The sequence below is a fragment of the Podarcis melisellensis genome (genome assembly GCF_964234715.1).
Source record: "Podarcis melisellensis genome assembly, chromosome: 13".
NCBI lineage: Eukaryota > Metazoa > Chordata > Lepidosauria > Squamata > Lacertidae > Podarcis > Podarcis melisellensis.
Window position 1 is genome coordinate 4,803,964 of NC_138545.1, and position 20,129 is coordinate 4,824,092.

The 20,129-nt window shown below is 49.7% G+C and overlaps 1 protein-coding gene across 1 annotated transcript in view; it reads left to right on the forward strand.

The window, feature by feature from the left end:
- The first annotated feature begins 8,241 nt into the window (after positions 1-8,241).
- DNAH2 (dynein axonemal heavy chain 2) overlaps positions 8,242-20,129 on the forward strand; it is a 136,916-nt gene continuing 125,028 nt past the window's right edge. Inside the window, exons 1-2 of the mRNA XM_081886657.1 lie at positions 8,242-8,424; positions 11,763-11,908. Of these exons, the coding sequence (XP_081742783.1) occupies positions 11,779-11,908 (130 nt within the window). The 5' untranslated portion in view covers positions 8,242-8,424; positions 11,763-11,778. The remainder of the gene's footprint in view (positions 8,425-11,762; positions 11,909-20,129) is intronic.

Here is a 20,129-nt window from a genome sequence, read left to right on the forward strand (position 1 = left end):
CCCTGGGCCCTCTCTCCTAGGACGACGCCAACAGGGCCATGCAACCTTTGCCTTCTCTTTTATGCCCTTGCTTCCTTTCCAGATGTTGCCCTGGTGCATTCCTAATCGCTCTGGTTCCCTCCATCCCGGTCGGTTCCCCCCCTCCCTCAGCCCTCCTGCAGCTCTCTCTTTCACATGATAATGCCTTTGCCAGAAATATTTGGGCAGTGAATGTCAAAATAATTTTTAAAAGCTGCTGTGTATGTGGTGAGGGAGAGCAAGACAGGAGGAAGATTTCTGCTTCCAGGGGATCCCGGGCAATAGTGAGTTTGGCCCTCGAGAAGTTGCTTGGACTGTGGAGAAGACTGATTTGGGCCTGCAAAGAGGCGTTCTCTCCCAGGGCTGGGCACAGGAGAAATGAATGGTGATGTGGCTTTTTGGGCTTACCAAAAAAAGGGGAAAAAAGGAAAATGAGATTTTTGCAGCATTCACAGTAGGTTTGTTTTGAGTGAGTCTTGCTTCAGAGTTCCCCAAATGTTGAAGGGGTCGTGAAGGAAGGATTGTATCCAGAAATATGTCTTTCTCCACCCTGTCTTAGAATGGGCAACCTCTGGTGTTAAGTTATGGGTGAACATATCAGACAACACAGCAATTCTTCAAACAGCTCTTGTTTATTCACAGGCCAGAACAAAACTGAACTGAAGGGTTCAGCCAGCCTGCTTATATAGAGCTCCACTAGAACGCAGCAGTAACCATTTTCTGTAACTATCCAATGACTGAACGTCACTTTCGATCCCTTATTTGCATATGTGGACCAGAGTGAAAACTATCTACAGTATCCCCCCTGCTGGCCCAGGGTGAGAACTTCAGCACATAACATCTGGCGACTAGAATGGGCAACCGCTAGCCCGATCTTGCAGCCAGGGGCAAAGCAACCCCCTCTAGTCAGGCTGCTAAGAAAGAGCTGAATGGGGCACCCCAGATATGTTTCCAGCTTCCAGTCTAGAGACCTAGGCTCCACTTGCACTGTACATTTAAAGTACTAGTGTACTACTTCAACAGTCATGACTTCCTCCAAATAATCTTGGGAATGACGGTTTGTTAAGAGTCCTGAGAGTTATTATGGGGCATATGTGGTTTCCAGCCGTAATGGATAAGTAAAAAGAAAAGAAAGGCCAAAAATTAAATGAAAACTAAGGGAAAGTATTTGCTGAATTAATAAATTAGAAATTGGAATACAGAGAGGGGAGGTATGAGGAAGTCGGGGAAGTAAGTTATAAGAAAAAAAGGGATTGAAATTATACTTGTTTTTTTAAATTTTTGTCTGTTTTTATTATTGTTTTGTTTTTATACAACTTTTGAAAACTTAATAAAAATCTTTTTTTTTTTTAAGAGTTATTATGGGGCCCCCACTCCCCTCAGAGAACCGCAATTCCCGGAGTGGTTTAACGGTCAATCTCTCTTGCCAAGTAACTCTGGGATTGGAGCCCTGGGAGAGTTCTCTGAGCAGCGCCTTAAAAAACTACAGCTCCCAGGATTATTTGGGGGGTGCCCTGACTGTTGAAAGTGCTGTGACGCTGCTTTAATTGTATTGCACAGTTGCGTTGCCAGCTCCTAACAGCTGGGAGGCAGGAGGGGGGCAAAGAGTTTTTATAAGAGAAATTGCAAGGTGGGTGGACAGGAGAGCAACATGCATGGAATGGATAGCTAGTTCTCTGTTTGTGATAAGAAACTGCCTTATACCATCTTAGGCCATTGGGATCCATTATTTGCCTACGCTGACTGGCAGTGGTGCCTTTCCAGGAATCAATGGCTCTTTCCACCCATCTCAGAATTCAGAAATGCAAGGTGTGTAGAAGTTGGATGGAGGGCCATGTTCATTACTGTGAGAGTAGGTGACATACCCCTATGAGAAAACTGAGAACAGGTGACCTAGGCCCCCAACAGTTTAAAAGATACCTCCAGCCCTACAGACCCTCTCTGGTGCTGAGATTGACATAGGGGGTCCTTTTGGTAGTAGCTCTGCCCTTAGAGGCTCAGAGAGGTGGGTGCTGACCTGGGAAAGGGCCTTATCTGTGGTGGCCTCTAAGCTGTTGAACTCCCTCCCCACAGGGGTGCGCTTGGCACCTTCATTACACAGCTTTAGGAGAATGCTCGAGGTGCCCCTCTTCACCTTTGCTTTTGTTATTTGAAGGGTATGTTTGTAGGAACCTCCTTATTTTGATGGTTGTAAGTTGTTTTAAATGGCTTTTGATCCTGGGTTTTGACGCAGGTGGCGCTGTGGGTTAAACCACAGAGCCTAGGACTTGCGGATCAGAAGATCGGCGGTTCGAATCCCCGCGACAGGGCAGTGGCATAGCGTGGGGGGTGCAGGGGGGGCCGGCCGCACCGGGTGCAACATCTGGGGGTTAGGGGGTGCAAATCCACGGGTTAGGGGGCGCTAATTACTTGCCTTGCCCCGGGTGCTGACAACCCACGCTACGCCACTGCGACAGGGTGAGCTCCCGTTACTCGGCCCCTGCTCCTGCCCACCTAGCAGTTCGAAAGCATGTCAAAGTGCAAGTAGATAAATAGGTACCACTCTGGCAGGAAGGGAAACGGTGTTTCCTTGCGCTGCTCTGCTTCGCCAGAAGCGGCTTAGTCCTGCTGGCCACATGAACCGGAAGCCATACGCCGGCTCCCTCGGCCAATAAAGCGAGATGAGCGCCGCAACCCCAGAGTCGGCCACAACTAGACCTAATGGTCAGGGGTCCCTTTACCCCTACCTTTGATGCTGTAACCCACCCTGGGACCTTGAGGTAAAGCGTGAGTAATAAACAAGGCAAACAAAACAAAACAAAGCAAAATGGAGTGAAGTAAGGAAAACCTGCCTGCCGTCAGCTATGCAGGCCTTCGCACAGAGCCAGAGAGTTCCCCCAGCCTTGAGCAAAAGCACAAATTGGAGGCAATAGGCCTGCAATGCATTCTATAAATGTTTTGATTTTCCCCCCCCAGGAGCTTTGAAAGACAGAAGCGGACGCCTTGGGGATGCTGACTGCCTTCAGCTGTTTTGGGGTGAAGGGGCTCAGCCTTGCCAGTGTGTGTGAGGCCTCTTCTGTTGCTCTCCAACTCCCCCCCCCCCCACCTCTGCCTGGAAGAAGGAGAATCCATTTGGAGTCTCATTATTAGCATCACCCGTGACTCCCAGGTAGCATAGCATCCTCAGTCCGCTGCCAGGAAGGTAGATTAGCTGGATGTTTTGCAAGGTCTTATCGGCCCGGGAGCTGCCACTGGTCTTGGATTATCAGCAAGCTCCCAGCGAGCCCTGTTATTAAGTCCCTATCTTCTGGTTGCCACCACAAGCTGCTCAGGCGGTGGTGCGCCTTTGATGGACGTGAGTTGGCAACAAAGGGTACCATGGGGAAAGGAAGGGAAATGCAGTCTCATCAGTGAGCAGAAGTGTCAATTTCAAGAAAGCAGGAGGTGGGGGGCGGCGGCGGGGAGGAACGGGACAGGAAGGGCACGTTGCCTCAGGGGGTGGACTATATGGAGCATTTTCTCACACAGGTAACCAGCCATAATACAAAACTAGGTGGAGAAAATGAGTCTGCTTTACAGGTCGGGAAGATTGTGGTATGTTGTTGTTTAGTTGTGTCCGACTCTTCGTGACCCCCTGGACCAGAGCACGCCAGGCACTCCTGTCTTCCACTGCCTCCCACAGTTTGGTCAAACTCATGTTGGGAGCTTCGAGAACACTATGCAACCATCTTTTCCTCTGTCGTCCCCTTCTCCTTGTGCCCTCCATCTTTCCCAACATCAGGGTCTTTTCCAGGGAGTCTTCTCTTCTCCTGAGGTGGCCAAAGTCTTGGAGCCTCAGCTTCAGGATCTGTCCTTCCAGTGAGCACTCAGGGCTGATTTCCTTCAGAATGGAGAGGTTTGATCTTCTTGCAGTCCATGGGACTCTCCAGAGTCTCCTCCAGCACCAGAATTCAAAAGCATCCATTCTTCGGCGATCAGCCTTCTTGATGGTCCAGCTCACACTTCCATACATCACTCCTGGGAAAACCATAGGGGAAGAAATGGAGGCAGTGAGAGATTTTACTTTCTTGGTCTCCATGATCAATGCAGATGGTGACAGCACCCATAAAATTAAAAGACGCCTGCTTCTTGGGAGAAAAGCAATGACAAACCTAGACAGCATCCTAAAAAGCAGAGACATCACCTTGCCAACAAAGGTCCGTATAGGTTGTGATGTGCATAGGCTTAATTCCTGTGTTTTGGGGTTTCCTCTAAACAGTGAGGTGTTTAGGGCATCATTCAATTGTGTGGCCATCACTGCCTCCTGCAGGAGCAAGTTCCATATTTTGACTATGCGCTGTGTGAAGGACTTTCTTTCTTCTGTCCTGAATCTTCCAACATCCAGCTTTATCCCATGACTATGAGTTCTAGTGTTACAAGAGAAGGAGGAAAAATTCTCTCTATCCACTTTCTCCATGCCAGTCACCATTCTATCATCAGGTAGGTAGCCATGTTGGTCTGATACAGTCAAAATATTAAGAAAATAAAAAAATTGTCCAGTAGCACCTTAGATACCAACTAAGTTTGTTCTTGGTATAAGCTTTTGTGTGCATGCACGCTTCTTCAGATACACACTTTTATCTTTTCTCTAAATACACTTCTGCTCGTTCCGTGCCCAGAAAACACGGGTCTAAGCAGTTTATTGCTTGTCCCATGTTTTCTACGCAAGGATCTGAGCAGTTTTCCATTTTCCCCACCACATTACCCCCGATAAACCTGCTGTTTTGCGCTGAATTTGGAGCAAATGCCAATTGGCGGGAAACCCAACAGACATTTGCTCTGGGCTCATCCACGCTTACGCCTGTCTTGTGCCTAGAAACCACGATGCCGAGCAGTTTCCCCCTTGCTCAACTCCTTTTTCAGGGAAAACACACTCTTTAGCTAAAGAACAGTGCTAAAGAACAGTGAGGCAAGACACAGTGTGGACATGCTCTCTTTCAGTGTTAAAGATCAGGTTCAAGTCCAGATGAACGCTGCAACTCCGCTGTAGTCCAAATCCCAAACTGTTCTGCCTCCTCTCAGTCTCCTTATCTCTCAGGCACATCGGACTCCCTTTTGCGCTGCCCTTTGCAGGCACTGGTTTGCTCTTTAAACCTCTGTGTCTGAGCAATTTCTTTTTCGTCCCAGCGCTTTCCCTGGGAAAACCCACGTCGCTGTGGAATACCAGATTACCGTTTGCTCTAATCCAGCAGGAAAACATACGTTTTCCCAGGGAAAACGCTGGGGTGAAGAAAGTGCTCAAGACATGGAGCTTTAAAGTAGTGCCGACCCATGTCTGCAAAGCGCAGCGCAAAAGGAAGAGTGAACGAGGCCTCTGATTCACATGGCTTCCGCCTCTAGCTACCATTCCTCAAGGTGGATCCCTTGCGTGGCTTCAGAGTTTAGACAAAGTGCAAACTTAATTGCTCATTAGTGTTGATTGCCTCCCATCCATGACCAGGCTATGTGATGCCACTTTGCATAACACCGCTCATGACAGCCTCAGCAAGCGCACAGCTCACCTGGTCACCGTCTTCCCTATTACGGCGAGATGCATCTGTATTTAAATTATAGTGATTATTTCTAAATTTGCATATTCTAGAAACAGCAATTAGCATATCTGCAAATCTGTATCCTCTTCTGCCCTCTTTTTTCAGTGATGCATTTCCTCTTTTGGGCCGTGCATAAGTGGCCACTCTAGATGAGTGTAAGTGGCTGCGAGTTTGTAGCTTGGAAGAATTGCTGCTTTCAGTCCTGCTGCAATCTTGCCCAGCTGTTTTATAGCATTTTTATCGACTTTACGTCTTTTATTGTATTGTGGTCTTGTTAAAATGTCAGATTGCTATATGTGTTTGGCTTTGTGCGCTACCCTGAGAACTTTTAAGTAGAATATCGGCCAACAGTGTTAGCAATCTTGACGGTAATGGTGCTAGAAGAGTCCAGCTTCTACAACTGGCAGCATTCCTCAAAGATGATCCTTTGCTTGTGCATGTGAGTTTCATGTTTGATGTAGCGCCCTTCAAATATTGTTGGACTCCAACTCCCATCATCCTTGGCAGCCATCATGGCCAATGGTCAGGGACAATGGAGGCTTGACTCCAGCAATACCTGGAGGGACTATGTTGAGGATTCTTTCACTAAGCATAGGTACGCCCATGGTTGGCCATAGTAATGTGGAGGGAGAGGGGATATTATTGCTCATGAATTGTGCTCCTGCAATATTGTGATTATTGATTCTTTCATATTGGTATCAATTAGAAATCTGTGGTCATGAAATATATATACTGCTGTACCTTTGCTTAGTGGTGCATTGACGCAATGTGAGTCACCTCCACACACACCCATCTTGTTCATTTTCATGTTGAATCCATTTTGATGTTACAGTGGCTGGCATCTTGATCCCTGTGGGCATTTTCTCCTGGTTGAAAACAGGCCTCCTTATCTTTATATTTTTGCATTTGGTACTGAGCATATTCCGTCTTGTCTGCACAGCACACACAGTGAAAGGGTCCTGTGCCTGAGCTTTCAGATTTTGAGCATGTTGATCGGAAGCCAAAAAACCGCAGCAGGGGTTACACTTAATTGAGCTGCTGCCAAACTTCCTGGCGTCTCATTCAGGAGATCCGAATGGCATTTGCAGTGGTCAAAATACGAGTTAGCTAACCAACAATGCGCTGCTGCCTTTGAACTGAGTCCTGCCACCTCGCTTTGCCCAATGGTATGGAAAGGGCCTATTAAGGACTGTGGGCGGCCAGAGTACTGCATATTCATTTGGGGACAGCTTCCTTCTCGCTACACACAATGTAAAAATCCCTTTTTCCTCAGGTGGCGCATACTGGTTGTCAGGGCTGACATGTCGCCTTCCAGCTCTGGCAATAGCAGATACGCCTTAGGAGAGCAACACTATGGAGGATCCAACGCAATGCATGCTGGGAGTGTGGCTAAGACAGGACAGCGGCTGCTGGATTATTTATTTACAGTATTTATTAGTTATTACTCAACATCAAAAAACCGAAAATCATGGCCACTGGTCCCATCACCTCCAGGGAAATAGAAGGGGGGGAAATGGAGGCAGTGAGAGATTTTACTTTCTTGGGCTCCATGATCACTGCAGATGGTGACAGCAGCCCGAAATTAAAAGACGCCTGCTTCTTGGGAGAAAAGCAATGACAAACCTAGACAGCATCTAAAAAAGCAGAGACATCACCTTGCCAACAAAGGTCCGTATAGTTAAAGCTCTGGTTTTCCCAGTAGTGATGTATGGAAGTGAGAGCTGGACCATAAAGAAGGCTCATCGCCGAAGAATGGATGCTTTTGAATTCTGGTGCTGGAGGAGACTCTTGAGAGTGCCATGGACTGCAAGAAGAACAAACCTCTCCATTCTGAAGGAAATCAGCCCTGACTGCTCACTGGAAGGACAGATCCTGAAGCTGAGGCTCCAAGACTTTGGCCACCTCATGAGAAGAGAAGACTCCCTGGAAAAGACCCTGATGTTGGGAAAGATGGAGGGCACAAGGAGAAGGGGACGGCGGAGGACGAGATGGTGGGACAGTGTTCTTGAAGCTACCAGCATGAGTCTGACCAAACTGTGGGAGGCAGTGGAAGACAGGAGGGCCGGGCGTGCTCTGGTCCAGGGGGTCACGAAGAGTCGGACAAGACTAAATGACTAAACAACAACTCTGACAGTTGGCAATTTTATTTTGTCACAGACACTTGTAAGACACTGTGGAAACCTTTCCTTTCCCGCCACCCACCCAACATGGGATAAATAAACCATGAGGGAAGAATTAGTTCCCTCAGACATATTCTGAGTGGGCTGGTATCTCGACGTATGAGGGACAAACGTCTCTCACATCGTCCAACGCTTTTTTTAAAAAAAGGGGGGGCCTTATCACATCGCTCCCGCCCCGGTCTCAAACTTTATCCAATTAGGTGACGCTCTGAACGTGATTGACAAGCCTTTTCCCTCCACAACGCTCATTTCTTGCGTCCTCGAGCCTGTGTAGTGATTGACATCGTCAACCCACCGCCCCGCCCCTCCGCCGGGCTCCTCCCCATTCCCAGCTGACACGCGCAAGGCAAGGAATGCTCTCTTTCGCGCCTCCTCCTCATGTCACTCACTGCGCTCACAGCCCCGCCCCGCTTAGCAAGTCCCGCCTCTCCTCCGATTATAAATTACGAAGCGAGCACGCGTCTCCTCGCAACGGTTGCTTGAGGCAGCCTTTTAGGCCGCGCGCCCCTCCCTCGCCGCCCCATTGGTAGCCTCGCGGAGCTCGCGCTCCTCCCCTAAGCTTTTCCCGTTGATCCGTTGCCCGGGGAAACGTTGAGGGGTGGGCGGAGTCTGGGGAAGGACCAAGAGCGTTTGGAGTTGTAGGGGGGGAACAGGTGCCAAGTTGGGAGCTGGGAAAGGTGGGTATTGTGGAGGAATTGGGGGGGGGGGGGGGAGAGACGGACGCAACGTGGAAATGGGGCAGGGGTGGGGGGGCTGGTTGGTTGGGGGGGCAGGGGGGAAATAGGGGACGGTGGCTGGAAAGGGACAATTGGGTTCCAGGGTGGTTAAGGTGCAGCACCTAGGCTCAGGGAGACCCAGGTTCGAATCGTGACTCAGGTTAGGGCTGTTATAGAAAATAATAATAATAATAATAATAACAACAACAACAACAACAACAACAACAACAACAACAACAACAACAATAATTTTATTTATACCCCGCCTTCCCCAGCCAAGGCCGGGCTCAGGGCGGCTAGCAAGCAATAATAAAAACAAATTGAATGAATACAACTTAAAAACAAGATTAAAATACCACGTTAAAATGTTAAAATGCAGCCTCATCACAGGAGGAGAAGGAAAAAGAAAGAGGGGGAGGGAATCAAATTGGTGCCAAGCCAAAGGCCAGGCGGAATAACTGAATAAAAAATTCCTTCCAGTAGCACCTTAAAGACCAACTGAGTTTGTTACTGGTAGTTGGCCTCTAAGGTGCTACTGGAAGGAATTTTGTTTGTTTGTTTCGACTACGGCAGACCAACACGGCTAGGTAAAGGGTAAAGGGACCCCTGACCATTAGGTCCATTCGTGGCCGACTCTGGGGGTGTGGCGCTCATCTTGCTTTATTGGCCAAGGGAGCCGGCGTACAGCTTCCGGGTCCTGTGGCCAGCGTGACTAAGCCGCTTGTGGCGAACCAGAGCAGCGCACGGAAACGCTGTATACCTTTCCGCCGGAGTGGTACCTATTTATCTACTTGCACTTTGACGTGCTTTCAAACTGCTAGGTGGGCAGGAGCAGGGACCGAACAACAGGAGCTCACCTCGTTGCGGGGAATCGAATTGCTGACCTTCTGATTGGCAAGCCCTAGGCTCTGTAGTTTAACTCATAGCGCCACCCGTGTCCCTTACGCAGCTACCTACCTGTAAATAGAAAAAAATAGTGGGTTTGGCTTTTGCTGCCCAATTCCACAAGGGACTCTGAGTCCCCTAAGTCCATGATGGGTCAGAGATGAATGGATGGAGGTAAGATCCATAGAAAGCAAGGCAGATCTTTATTTTTCTGTTGCAACAGAGTTCCCTCCCCTCCTTGCAAGGAGGCAGGAGAGAACAATGGTGTGCAAGCCCCTATAAAGACTTTTGAAATTGCCCATCCTGTACCCCAAGACCCCCCCCCCAAACATCATACCTACATCACAGAAGGAGGCGGTCTCCAGCAGAAATTTGAGAGGGTTGCATCTCTTCTGTCTGCCAGGATACCTGATCCTGCCTTACTTGATTGCCTTTTCTGGGTAGCCTGGCCATTCCTTTGAGATAGTAAATACTTTTAGTTCCTGAATCTCTTACATATATTGATAGTTTGCTCAGCTTAACAGATACTTGCCAGACTGTATTTACAGGGAGGCATAAGCCCCTACAGTCCAAAGACCATTGGAAAGCTATTCCCATTTCCTTCCTCCTTGCAGAGAAATATTTGAGGTCAATTTGAGAGAGTCAAAATGGCTTCGGGATTGCTCTCCTGTACTATTTCAGACATGTGGTTTATATACCTGAGACCTTAGAATTCTTATAACATGACTTTCCCTATTGTTATTTTATATTACATTTCTTAGTCGCTTTATAGCAAAAAAAGGTCTTAACAATATAAAATACAACCAGATAAAATCAATTAAAAATTAGGGGAATCAACCCTCCCTAGGCTGCTGCCATTTCTCAGTCTACATCTCAGGATTGTTGCATTGATAAAATGGGGGACAGAGGGCAGGAAGCCTTGTCTGTTGCTCCAAGCTTGGAGAAGAGTGATGATATATCTATCTCCTGGCAAATGCTGAGGACAAAGATCCAGAGATCACGTTAAAGGTGGCCAAATTCTGTGTGATTGCCATTAAACTTAGGGTACAAGCTGTGATATCATCATGATTAAGGTTTTAAATGACAACTTCGGGTTATGTTTTAGTGAGTAAGATCTAATTTATATATTATAATTGCTGCTGTATCTGTACTGTCCCTGTTATACTGAACTGCAAATTTAAATGTATCCCTATTTCATGACTTCCCTGATTTTGTATGTGAGCTGTGACCTGATCTTGTATGTGAGTATTTGGTCTGTGACCAAAATAATAAATTCATTCATTTGATACCCCTATTACTATTATTATTATTATTATTATTATTATTATTAATTTATTAAATTTGTATACTGCCCTTCAAAGGGCAGTTACCCTTGCATTTGATACTGGAGGTGTCGATTTTTAGGACCCACCTTATTTTTGTAAGTAGTTTTAAGCTGCTTTTTAATGTTGTGTTTTGATGTCGTAACTTGCCCTGGGACCTTAGAGTGAAAGGCAGGTAATTAATAATAACAGCATAACATAACTGCAATAAAATAAAGGGGGTGACAGTTAGTCGGTGACAGCGCTGGGTCCTGGCTGGAGGATTGTCAAGGGGGTGGATGCTGATCACATTCACATGTGTGGGTTGGTGAAAGACGTGCCCAGGGGGCTTGAGGTCAGCAGGTGAGGTGGGAGAGAGGCAACTAGTTGAATGCGATGATAGAGAGAATTGATGGTGTTGGAATGAGGATGTTGCGTGGGTTGAAAGTTGGTAGGTGGAAACTGACTGGCTGGGCATGGAAAGGTGTGTAGGGTGATTTGGTTGGGAAGGTGACATGAGGCTGTAGTGATGGAGAAGGGATATAATAGGCGAAGGCGGAGATTAGGGAGTATGGAGAAATAGCAGTGCTGCCCACCAAGGTTTGTGCACGGGAACAGGTTGATCTGATTGCTGGGCTCATGGAGGGGCATATTATTTTTCATTGCGCTTTATTTCTCCTTCCCAAGGAGTGGATAGATAGTTCTCACCTCATTTTACCCCCACGCCAAGCCTGTGAGATAGTTTAGCTCAGGCTTCCTCAACCTCAGACCTCCAGATGTTTTGAGACTACCGTTCCCATCAGCCCCGACCACTGTTCCTGCTAGCTAGGGATCATGGGAGTTGTAGGCCAAAAACATCTGGAGGGCCGAGGCTGAGGAAGCCTGGTTTAGGCTGAGAGAGAGAGAGATGCAGGGTTGCCCTCTGAGCTTCATGACTGAGTAGAGACTTGAACCCAGGTCCTGGCCCCTGAGACACACTGGGGGCCACATTAAAGGAGGGAAGAGTTAGCTGTAAAGAAAGAGAGAGGGGAGGCTGCAAGAACAATGGCGATGACTCTAGCCAAAGAGCCATTCTTTCTGGCCTTTCTTCACGGTGTTTATGACTTTTTACAGGATCCCGTGGTGAAAGATGAGTGCCAAGCGGCGTGGCACGCCTGGCGAAAAGAAAGGGAAGAAGACCAGCAGCCGTACAGCCCCTGTGCCAGTGCAGCAGCAGAGCGAAACCCCCCCAGAGCCGCTCATCCCTGAGGAGCCTCCTGGTATTTCCACAAAAAGTTGTTTCCCTTTCAGGTGTACCGGTCCCAGATCCTCTGGGTAGATCCTGCTGAGTAGGCTGAGTGCCCCTTTGATCCACCACCTCAGGAATGTTTGGCGCCCGTGAGGAGGCTTTTTGCCGCTGGAGCCGGATCTTTTAAGTGTTGTGTGTGGGCTCCATCCTCGGGGGCAGCTGTGTGCACTCGCTGCTCCTCAGAGGCTTCACAAAACTGTAATGTAAATAATGCAGTTGCCTATGGTGGCTTATTATTTTGAAGGGCTTTGCTAGCTCTGGGGAGGAGCTCATCAGACTGTCAAATGAGCTCCCCGCACCCTGCTCTCACAACCACAAGAAGTTCCCCTCAGCCCTGAGTTGGCTTGTGAGATTTCTCACTCTTTCAAACATACCTTTGCTGAAAGAAAGGAAGCTGATTGCTCAGATTGCAGCGTTTCATCTCTATTCTTTTTCCTTCTTCGTTTTTGTGGTGTGATCCCAAGTATTGCAGAATACACACAGGCCTCCTCGTAAGAAGGGTAACATTCAGGTGGGGGGCAGCTGCAACGTTTTGGGAACCTTAGAGTTGAGACTTCCCACCTTCCCAGCTGCTTTTGTCCTCTCAACCCAGCTTCCCTCCTCTCTGCCAAAGGGGTAGAGGAGGAACCGATCTATTTGCTGATCTGGGCTACCTTCTGCCAACCTTGGAGGAAGGCCCTTGAGCTCTACGCCTGCCCTCCATCCTCTTTTTCCCACTCTCCCCTCCAGCGTCGCCCGCTGCCATTTGCAGACATTTCCGACGATTCCTTATTTTGCAAAAGTCCACTGCTGTGATTCGGTCCTAGCATAAAAATGGCTGAATCTGCGTGTGACCAGCTGCGCTAGACCAGGGTTTGTGGCTGGGGAGTGTGTGCAGGCAGCCTTCGGGTGTGCATCCTCTCGGTTCCTGATCCAGCAGGCAGTAGGAGCCCAGCGCCTCTTTCCATGCACCAATCTCCTTATCTGGATCAGGCCAGCAGCTTTGGCGTAGCAAACACTTGTGATTTCCTCGTCATTAGCATCCTTCTGAGCCATGCGTTTGGGTGTTTTAAATAAAATAATAATCATATGTTGCACCTTGTATAAGCTGAGCTAGGAGACCAGAGCGGCCCCCCCCCCAAAAAAAGAATTCTTCTATTTCTGGACCTCGCCCTGTGGCATTAGAACCCCCCAAAGGTCATTGTGGGCAGTAGCCGCATCTCGTGTGTTCTGTCTCCCCCCTCACCCCGCCCCCTTAGCACCCCCCCTCCCCATTCCTCCGGTGTGTTTCCACAGTAACCTATCGGGATTTCCAACGGCAGCTCTTCAAAGCTCCGAGCAGCACTTGCATCCTGGCGGTGGTCCTCGTCTGCCTAATGTAACCGGGCGCAGAGCCCCTCTCCACCAATCCCATCTGCCGCGACAGGCAGGGAAATGACATCCCCTGTCAGGCGATTGAATGCTGCCTGAATTGGGAAGTACAGCTGTGGCTGGGCCCCCACGAGCCGGAGCCGCAGGAGGCTCTTCTTTGGGGAGCGCAGGGAGTTTGATTATGGAACAGGGAGTGCGGGAGAGGAGATGAAAGGGAGCTGGGCGAGAGGAGGGGAGGGAAGAGGCTGGACAGAGGTAGACCATCCTGAAGGAACATTGTGGTTCAGAGGAGGAGGAGGAAGACCCCTCCGATCTGAACCTGCCCCTTGGCTAATCGTCCTGTCGGGCCCCCTGGGCTCCTTCGTCTTGTCCGCGCTTGCTTATTCATCTGTTTGCTTGCTTATAATTTTTATAGATTTTTTAGGGGGGGGGGTTAAAAAAGCCCAGCTGGCAAAATCACGCATCGCCTCCAGTACTGATTTTAAACTGCACATAATCTAAATACAGAGCAGTGTGATGGGAGGAGGTCCACATGGGACGTGCTTCGGCATCAGGAAGGCTTATCTATTTATTTGTTACGATCATTTGATTTTGAAGCGGGGGGATGGATGCCAGCGGCTGGAGGAAGCCGCCTCTTCCTCCTCGCAGCTACAGGTGTCTTGCGGGTGTCCGGCCGTGGATGGATTCTGCTCCGCCAGGAGGGAAGCATCCAGTGGCCTTGGGCTCTAGCCTGGCCGCTGAGAGGTGCCGCCCCACTCCCAGAGCTGGTTAAGGCATATTATTCAAAGGAGAGTATTCCCGAGGTCTCCGAGGTGCAGAGGTGAAACAGATGACATGCCTGCGATGTGTGTGCAAGGGAACTCAGCCGTGGCGCCTGCTTCTAGTTTTCCAGGTTTTGCTCGTGCGCCACATGACATGCCGCTCTGCGGGGGGCACAAACAAATGGCGGAGAGCCAGTCTTGCTCTGGACGTCTCTAACCAGAGATGGGAGGCTGAGCAACGTTCCCAGTGCTCATGTTACAGATGTGGGGCAGAAGCATCCTGGGCCCATTACCTTGGGGGGGGGGGTTGTTTTTACAACGACCCCCTTAGCCAGTGTGGTGCAGTGGTTGAGAGCAGTAGACTCATAATCTGGTGACTGGGTTCGATTCCCCGCCCCTCCACATGCAGCTGCTGGGTGATCTTGGGCTAGTCACATTTCCCTGAAGTCTCTCAGCCCCACTCACCTCACAGAGTGTTCGTTGTGGGCGAGGAAGGGAAAGGAGAATGTTAGCCACTTTGAGACTCCTTTGGGTAGTGATAAAGCGGGATATCAAATCCAAATTCTTCTTTATCTTCTTCTTCTTCTTCTTAGCTGCAGCTTTTGGAGGTTCCAGTGGCAGATATGATTTGCTTAAAATGTGTGTGTGTGCAAGGGTGGAATGGGGCTTGTAAGGGACTGAAGGGTTGGAAGGGAGCACAAAATCATTTAATCCAACCCCCTGCAGTGCAGAAATCACAGCTACAGAATCCCTGACAGATGGCCATCCAACCTCTGCTTAAAAACCTCTAAGGAAGGAGAGTCCACCACCTTCCAAGGGAGTCCACTCCACTGTCAAACAGAATAGAAAGTTCTTCCTGATGTTTGGTCAGACTCTCCTTTCTTGTCTCTTGAATCCATTGACTTGGGTCCTGTCCTCTGGAGCAGCAGAAAACAAGCTTGCTCCATCTTCCATGCGGCAGCCCCTGAGATATTTGAAGATGGTTATCCTATCTTCTCTCAGTTTTCTCTTCTTCAGGCTAAACATACCCAGATCCCCAACCGTTTGGGGAGAAAAATACCTGAAGCAATGGCACCTGGGGAGGGGGACCAGTTTCAGGACCCCCCATTCCCACCCACTCTGGGAGAGCCAGTCTTGGGTGTCGTCTTTGCAGCCCACCCATCCCTATGAAGGTCATTCCTTGCCTGGGGATCCCACCTGCAGGGGCCGCCTCCTGTTCTTCATCCCACCTTCTCCCTGTCTTGCCTCTCCTCCAGCAGTGAGTGGTGGCGAGCGGGGGAAGGGAAGGAAGCAGGATGGGACCTTGTCTGTCAGTTAACAATAGCAGGTAACCCCTGATCAGATGGCAGCAGTAGGAGGAGAGCAGATGACATGCGTCTCCCCAAGCTGGGTTTAGTTAACAATTGAGTTATCAATCCTGGGAGAGACACCTCGCTTGGCAAAAAGCTCTATGAGCCTTAAGGAGAAATGAGATCTTCCAGTTTTCCTAGGAGAGGCACCCTCTCTCGCCTAGGGTTTAGGGTGGGGATGGAAAACCTCACATCCAAAGGCTCCAGGGCTCTTTGTCCGACCCTCAGGCCCTTCCCCAAGCCACACACCCCCTCTCCAGGCCATTCATTGGCCCTGCTTGGCACTTCCTTGAGTGCTTTTGCCTGGCTGGACTGTGTCCTTGAATGGTGGATAATGGCTCCTGTTTACCTGGATGGAGGAGGGAGAGAGGGCTGTGTGTGTAAACCTCATCTGTTACATCCCTTGCTCTGCCCACTTTTTGCCTCTGGCCCTGCTCACCACTGGCATGCAGGCCCTTGCCTCCAGGAGGAAATGTGGCCGGACTGGAAAAATCTACCTTGGACCTGGCTTCTGGCCCCTTTGGCAGGACAATGTCTTGGAAAGGGGTTGGCCTTGGTCACATTTGTAGATGGGAGGCAGGCATGCCAGCCAGACCGAGGCCCAACGGGCTGAGGCACCGTGTTCCCCGCCCCAAGTTCTTAAGGAGCGGGCTGGGCTCCCCTCAATATTGTGTGGTTATGTTGCATGACATGTCAGCTTGTCGTGTGACATCGGTCCCCTCCATAGTGGGGGCAAGCCAGCGGCAGGCGCTTAGTGCCAATAGTTGGAGGAGACCTTCTCTTTGCAGAAACCCATCATGCTCTGAGGACGTTTTTGGCCATTGGATCTCCTCTGCAAAAGGCCAGTTAGTCAAAAGCAGGCTTCCTCAACCTCGGCCCTCCCGATGTTTTTCGCCTACAACTCCCATCATCCCTAGCTAGCAGGACCAGTGGTCAGGGCTGATGGGAATTGTAGTCTCAAAACATCTGGAGGGCTGAGGTTGAGGAAGCCTGGTCAAAAGCTAGCCACATCCTCTGGATGTGTTCGCTGCAGCAGTATACCATAGCTACTCTTCTCCGATTTGCCTCCCTCCGAGGGAAACGCGCCTGCTGCAGTTTCCCCCCTCTCCTGCTCCTTGCTTGCTGAGTCTGTGCTTTCACGTTCCAGTTGTGCCAGCTGCTATATTCCTCCGGCTTGCCATATGGTGAGAGCCGGCGTTAATTTTGCGCATCACACTATCCCAGCACAGGGGCTGCCTGCGGTGGCCTTGCCTGCCATCCCGCAGTCCTCTGATCTTCTCCAGGGAAAGTTGCAGCAGTCCTTTTATAGTGGGAGGACAACGCAGCAAAAAACAGACAGCTATACCCAGGCGTTCTCTGGTGCCAGCCTCACATCCATCAGGCTCCCAGAAGGAGAGCTTTCCATTCTCTTGATCGAGTGTGGATTTGGTTATGCTGCCTCAGGCACTGAAATCTCTCTGGCAGGCCTCCCTCCTTCCCGCCTTCCCTTTCTGTATCTCCTGCAAGCCCTTCTCTGGTGTGTGGGGGGGGGGAGGAGAGAGAAATATGGGGGAGAAAATAAACCCTTCTCAAACTGCCGCTTTCAATAACTATTACACATTTTAGTGCATGACAACTCCTGACACACAAGCAGGTTTACGGGGAAGTTAATTGTAATTTGGTTTGACAACTCCAAATGTTCCGAAGAAGAGCTGAACTCTTGTCTCCTAAAATCCATGAGGTTTTTAAATTTCTTTTTAAAGAAATACAAAATTACTGTTTGGGTTCTTTTGATTTGCCAGTTAGGATCCACGCCGCAGTCCTGGTTTCAAAACCCATGCTTAAGCACACGCACAGAGCACGCTGAAAGCCGAATTTTCATGAATTTTTGAAAACCAGGTGTGTACAGTTCCCTCAGAGTTTGGCAGGGCTTTGTGCAAATGAATGTCAGCTGGAGCACTAGATCCTGCCGGGCATTACCCAGCTCTCTTTTAGACTCTCTGAGGAGGGGATGAGGCCAAACGTCACCAAGCTCTTGACAAGCTGGGACTCTTCTTTAGGAATCTGACAGCAGGATTAGATCAGCTGGGCTAGATCTAGCCCAGCATCCTGTTTTCACAGCAGCCAGCCGATGCCACAACAGAAAGCCCACAGGCAGGATCTGAGCACAACAGCAGCCCTCTCCCCTCACTTAGAGAATCATAGAACTGTAGAATCAGAAGGGACCCAAGGATCATCTAGTCCAACCCCCTGCAATCTCAGCCAAAGCATCCAAGACAGGTGGCCTTCCATCCTCTGTTTGAAAACCTCTAAGAGGGGGTCCGTTCCACTGTCAAACAGCTCTTGCCATCAGAAAGTTCTTCCTGATGTTGAGTCGCAATCTCCCTCCTTGTAACTGGAAGCTGTCAGTTCGAGTCCTACCCTCCAGAGCAGGAGAGAGCAAGCATGCTCCATCTCCCATGCAACAGCTCTTAAGTGTCTGGTGCGGTGTTCTTGGCTGGCTGCAAGGAGTGTCGTGAGTGTCTCTCGGGTTCCTCAAAGCTCTCTCCCAGAGCAGTTGGGGCCTTCCCAGAAGCACTGCTGCCGAGTGTTCCTATGCCAAGAGACCTCTTTGCTTTTTTGGAGGGCGGAGCGGGTCTTGAGAGCCTGGGATGGACTTCCAGTGGAGACTTTCATGTTTTGAGCAGCTCCTCTAAAGATGCAAAACCCGAAGGGGATCTGCCAGAACAAGTTGGGTTCTTGTAGCCTGTGGATGCTGCAGATGGCTGTTGCACTCAGCTAGAGCCCACCCAACTGGGTTCCAGAGCTGTGCTTTAAAATAGAGTAACTCCAGCCAGCTTTAAAGAGTGGCTGGGAAAACCCAACCAGATGGACGGGGTAATAATAATAATAATAATAATAATAATAATAATAATAATAATAATAATTAATAATAAAGCTGAGCCTGCAAAGGCCCAGCCAAGGAGATGGCTGCCTGCTTTGTGTTGCCGACGAGAGGCCTGTGAGTTCGAAGGAGCACTTATCTCTAGTCGACCATCAACTATGAGGAAAACAGCCATTTTTAGGCAGCCTAACTGGGCCTCGGGTGGTGCTGTGGGTTAAACCACAGAGCCTAGGACTTGCTGATCAGAAGGTCGGTGGTTCAAATCCCTGCGACGGGGTGAGCTCCTATTGTTCGGTCCCTGTGCCTGCCAACCTAGCAGTTCAAAAGCACGTCAAAGTGCAAGTAGATAAATAGGTACCGCTCCGGTGGGAAGGTAAAGGGCATTTCCATGCACTGCTCTGGTTCGCCAGAAGCAGCTTAGTCCTGCTGGCCACATGACCCGGAAGCTGTATGCCGGCTCCCTCGGCCAATAAAGTGAGATGAGTGCCACAACCCCAGAGTCGGCCACGACTGGACCTAATGGTCAGGGGTCCCTTTACCTTTACCTTTAATGGGCCTCCTAAACCCATCCTTGTTTCAAGGCCATAGTTTTGAGGCCAGGGAGGCCCCAAGCGGCAAGACGGCGCTGTGTGAGGCTTTTATTATTGCATTTCTATCCCACCTTTCCCTCCAAGGAGCTCAAGGGGGTATCCATAGCTCTCCCCCTCCTCATTTAATCCCCACAGCAACCCTGCGAGGTAGGTTGGACACAGAGAGGCAGTGGCTGGCTCCAGGTCGCCCAGTGAGCTTAATGGCTGAGTGGGGTTTTGAAACCTGGTCTCTCCCAGTTCCTAGTCCAACACTCTTATCATCATGTTGTCTCATGCTGGGGGTTGGCAGGTTGGCTGGGTGACCCATAGGAAGCTCATCCCCCCATTGCAAAACCCTGTCTTGGGGGGGGAACCTCCCCCATTGCAAAACACCAACGCTATTTGAACGTTTAAATATATGAATAACTGGATACCTGTTGACTTTAAATGGGTGGGAACATGGGTGGGGGTGGGTGTTTTTTCCATGTGGGGAAAAATGCTAGTGACCTGTGCCGTCCCCTCCCCCTGCAGTGACTATGGGATGTTGCCATTGGTCTAACTCAGCATCGCCCACACCAGCTTTTTTCCAGCTTGGCCTTTTCCGGATGTTTTGGACCACAGCTTAAATCAGCCCTAGCCGGTGCTCAGTGGGTGATGGGAGTTGTAGTCCAAAGGCTGCCCCTGTCTGCCTTAGCAGCAGCTTTGCAGGGTTTCAGGCGTGAGCTTTTGCCAGCCTCACCTGGAGAAGCCCGGGACTGAACCAGGACCCTTCTGCAGGCCAAGAAATGAGCTGTGTCACTGAGAAATAATTATCTTCCTCCTTGCAATTTGGAACAATGCGCCCCTCCCTTTCCCTAATTGCAATTACACCCATGGGTGGGTCTCGCTGAGCTTGGAACGTGGTATTGGTGGGGCAGGCGCTGGAGAGAGGGAGGCTCAAACACTTGTGCTGAATGCAGACACCTGCAAGTGCCACTCAGATCCCATCTGCCTTCTAAGCCTTTAGGCAAAACGCAACCAAGTATTATTACTTTTTTTTTTAAGTGTTTTTAATATATAAACACAAGCTTTTTTGGAATTCTGTGACAGCTGCCTTGATCTGCATCGGAGAACAAAGCCTTATCCCCTAGGATGGGCCTGACAGCGATTGCGGGTTGTGTGTGAATGAAGCAACGTGCGGTTCAAGAGGTGTGCAGCCCCTCCCCACCGATCTTTGCATGGTATTGCGAGGGGGTCTTGGGGTGCACCTCTCAGACCGCCCATCCTAGCTGCCTGCAATCTCCAAATGTCTTTCAGTTTG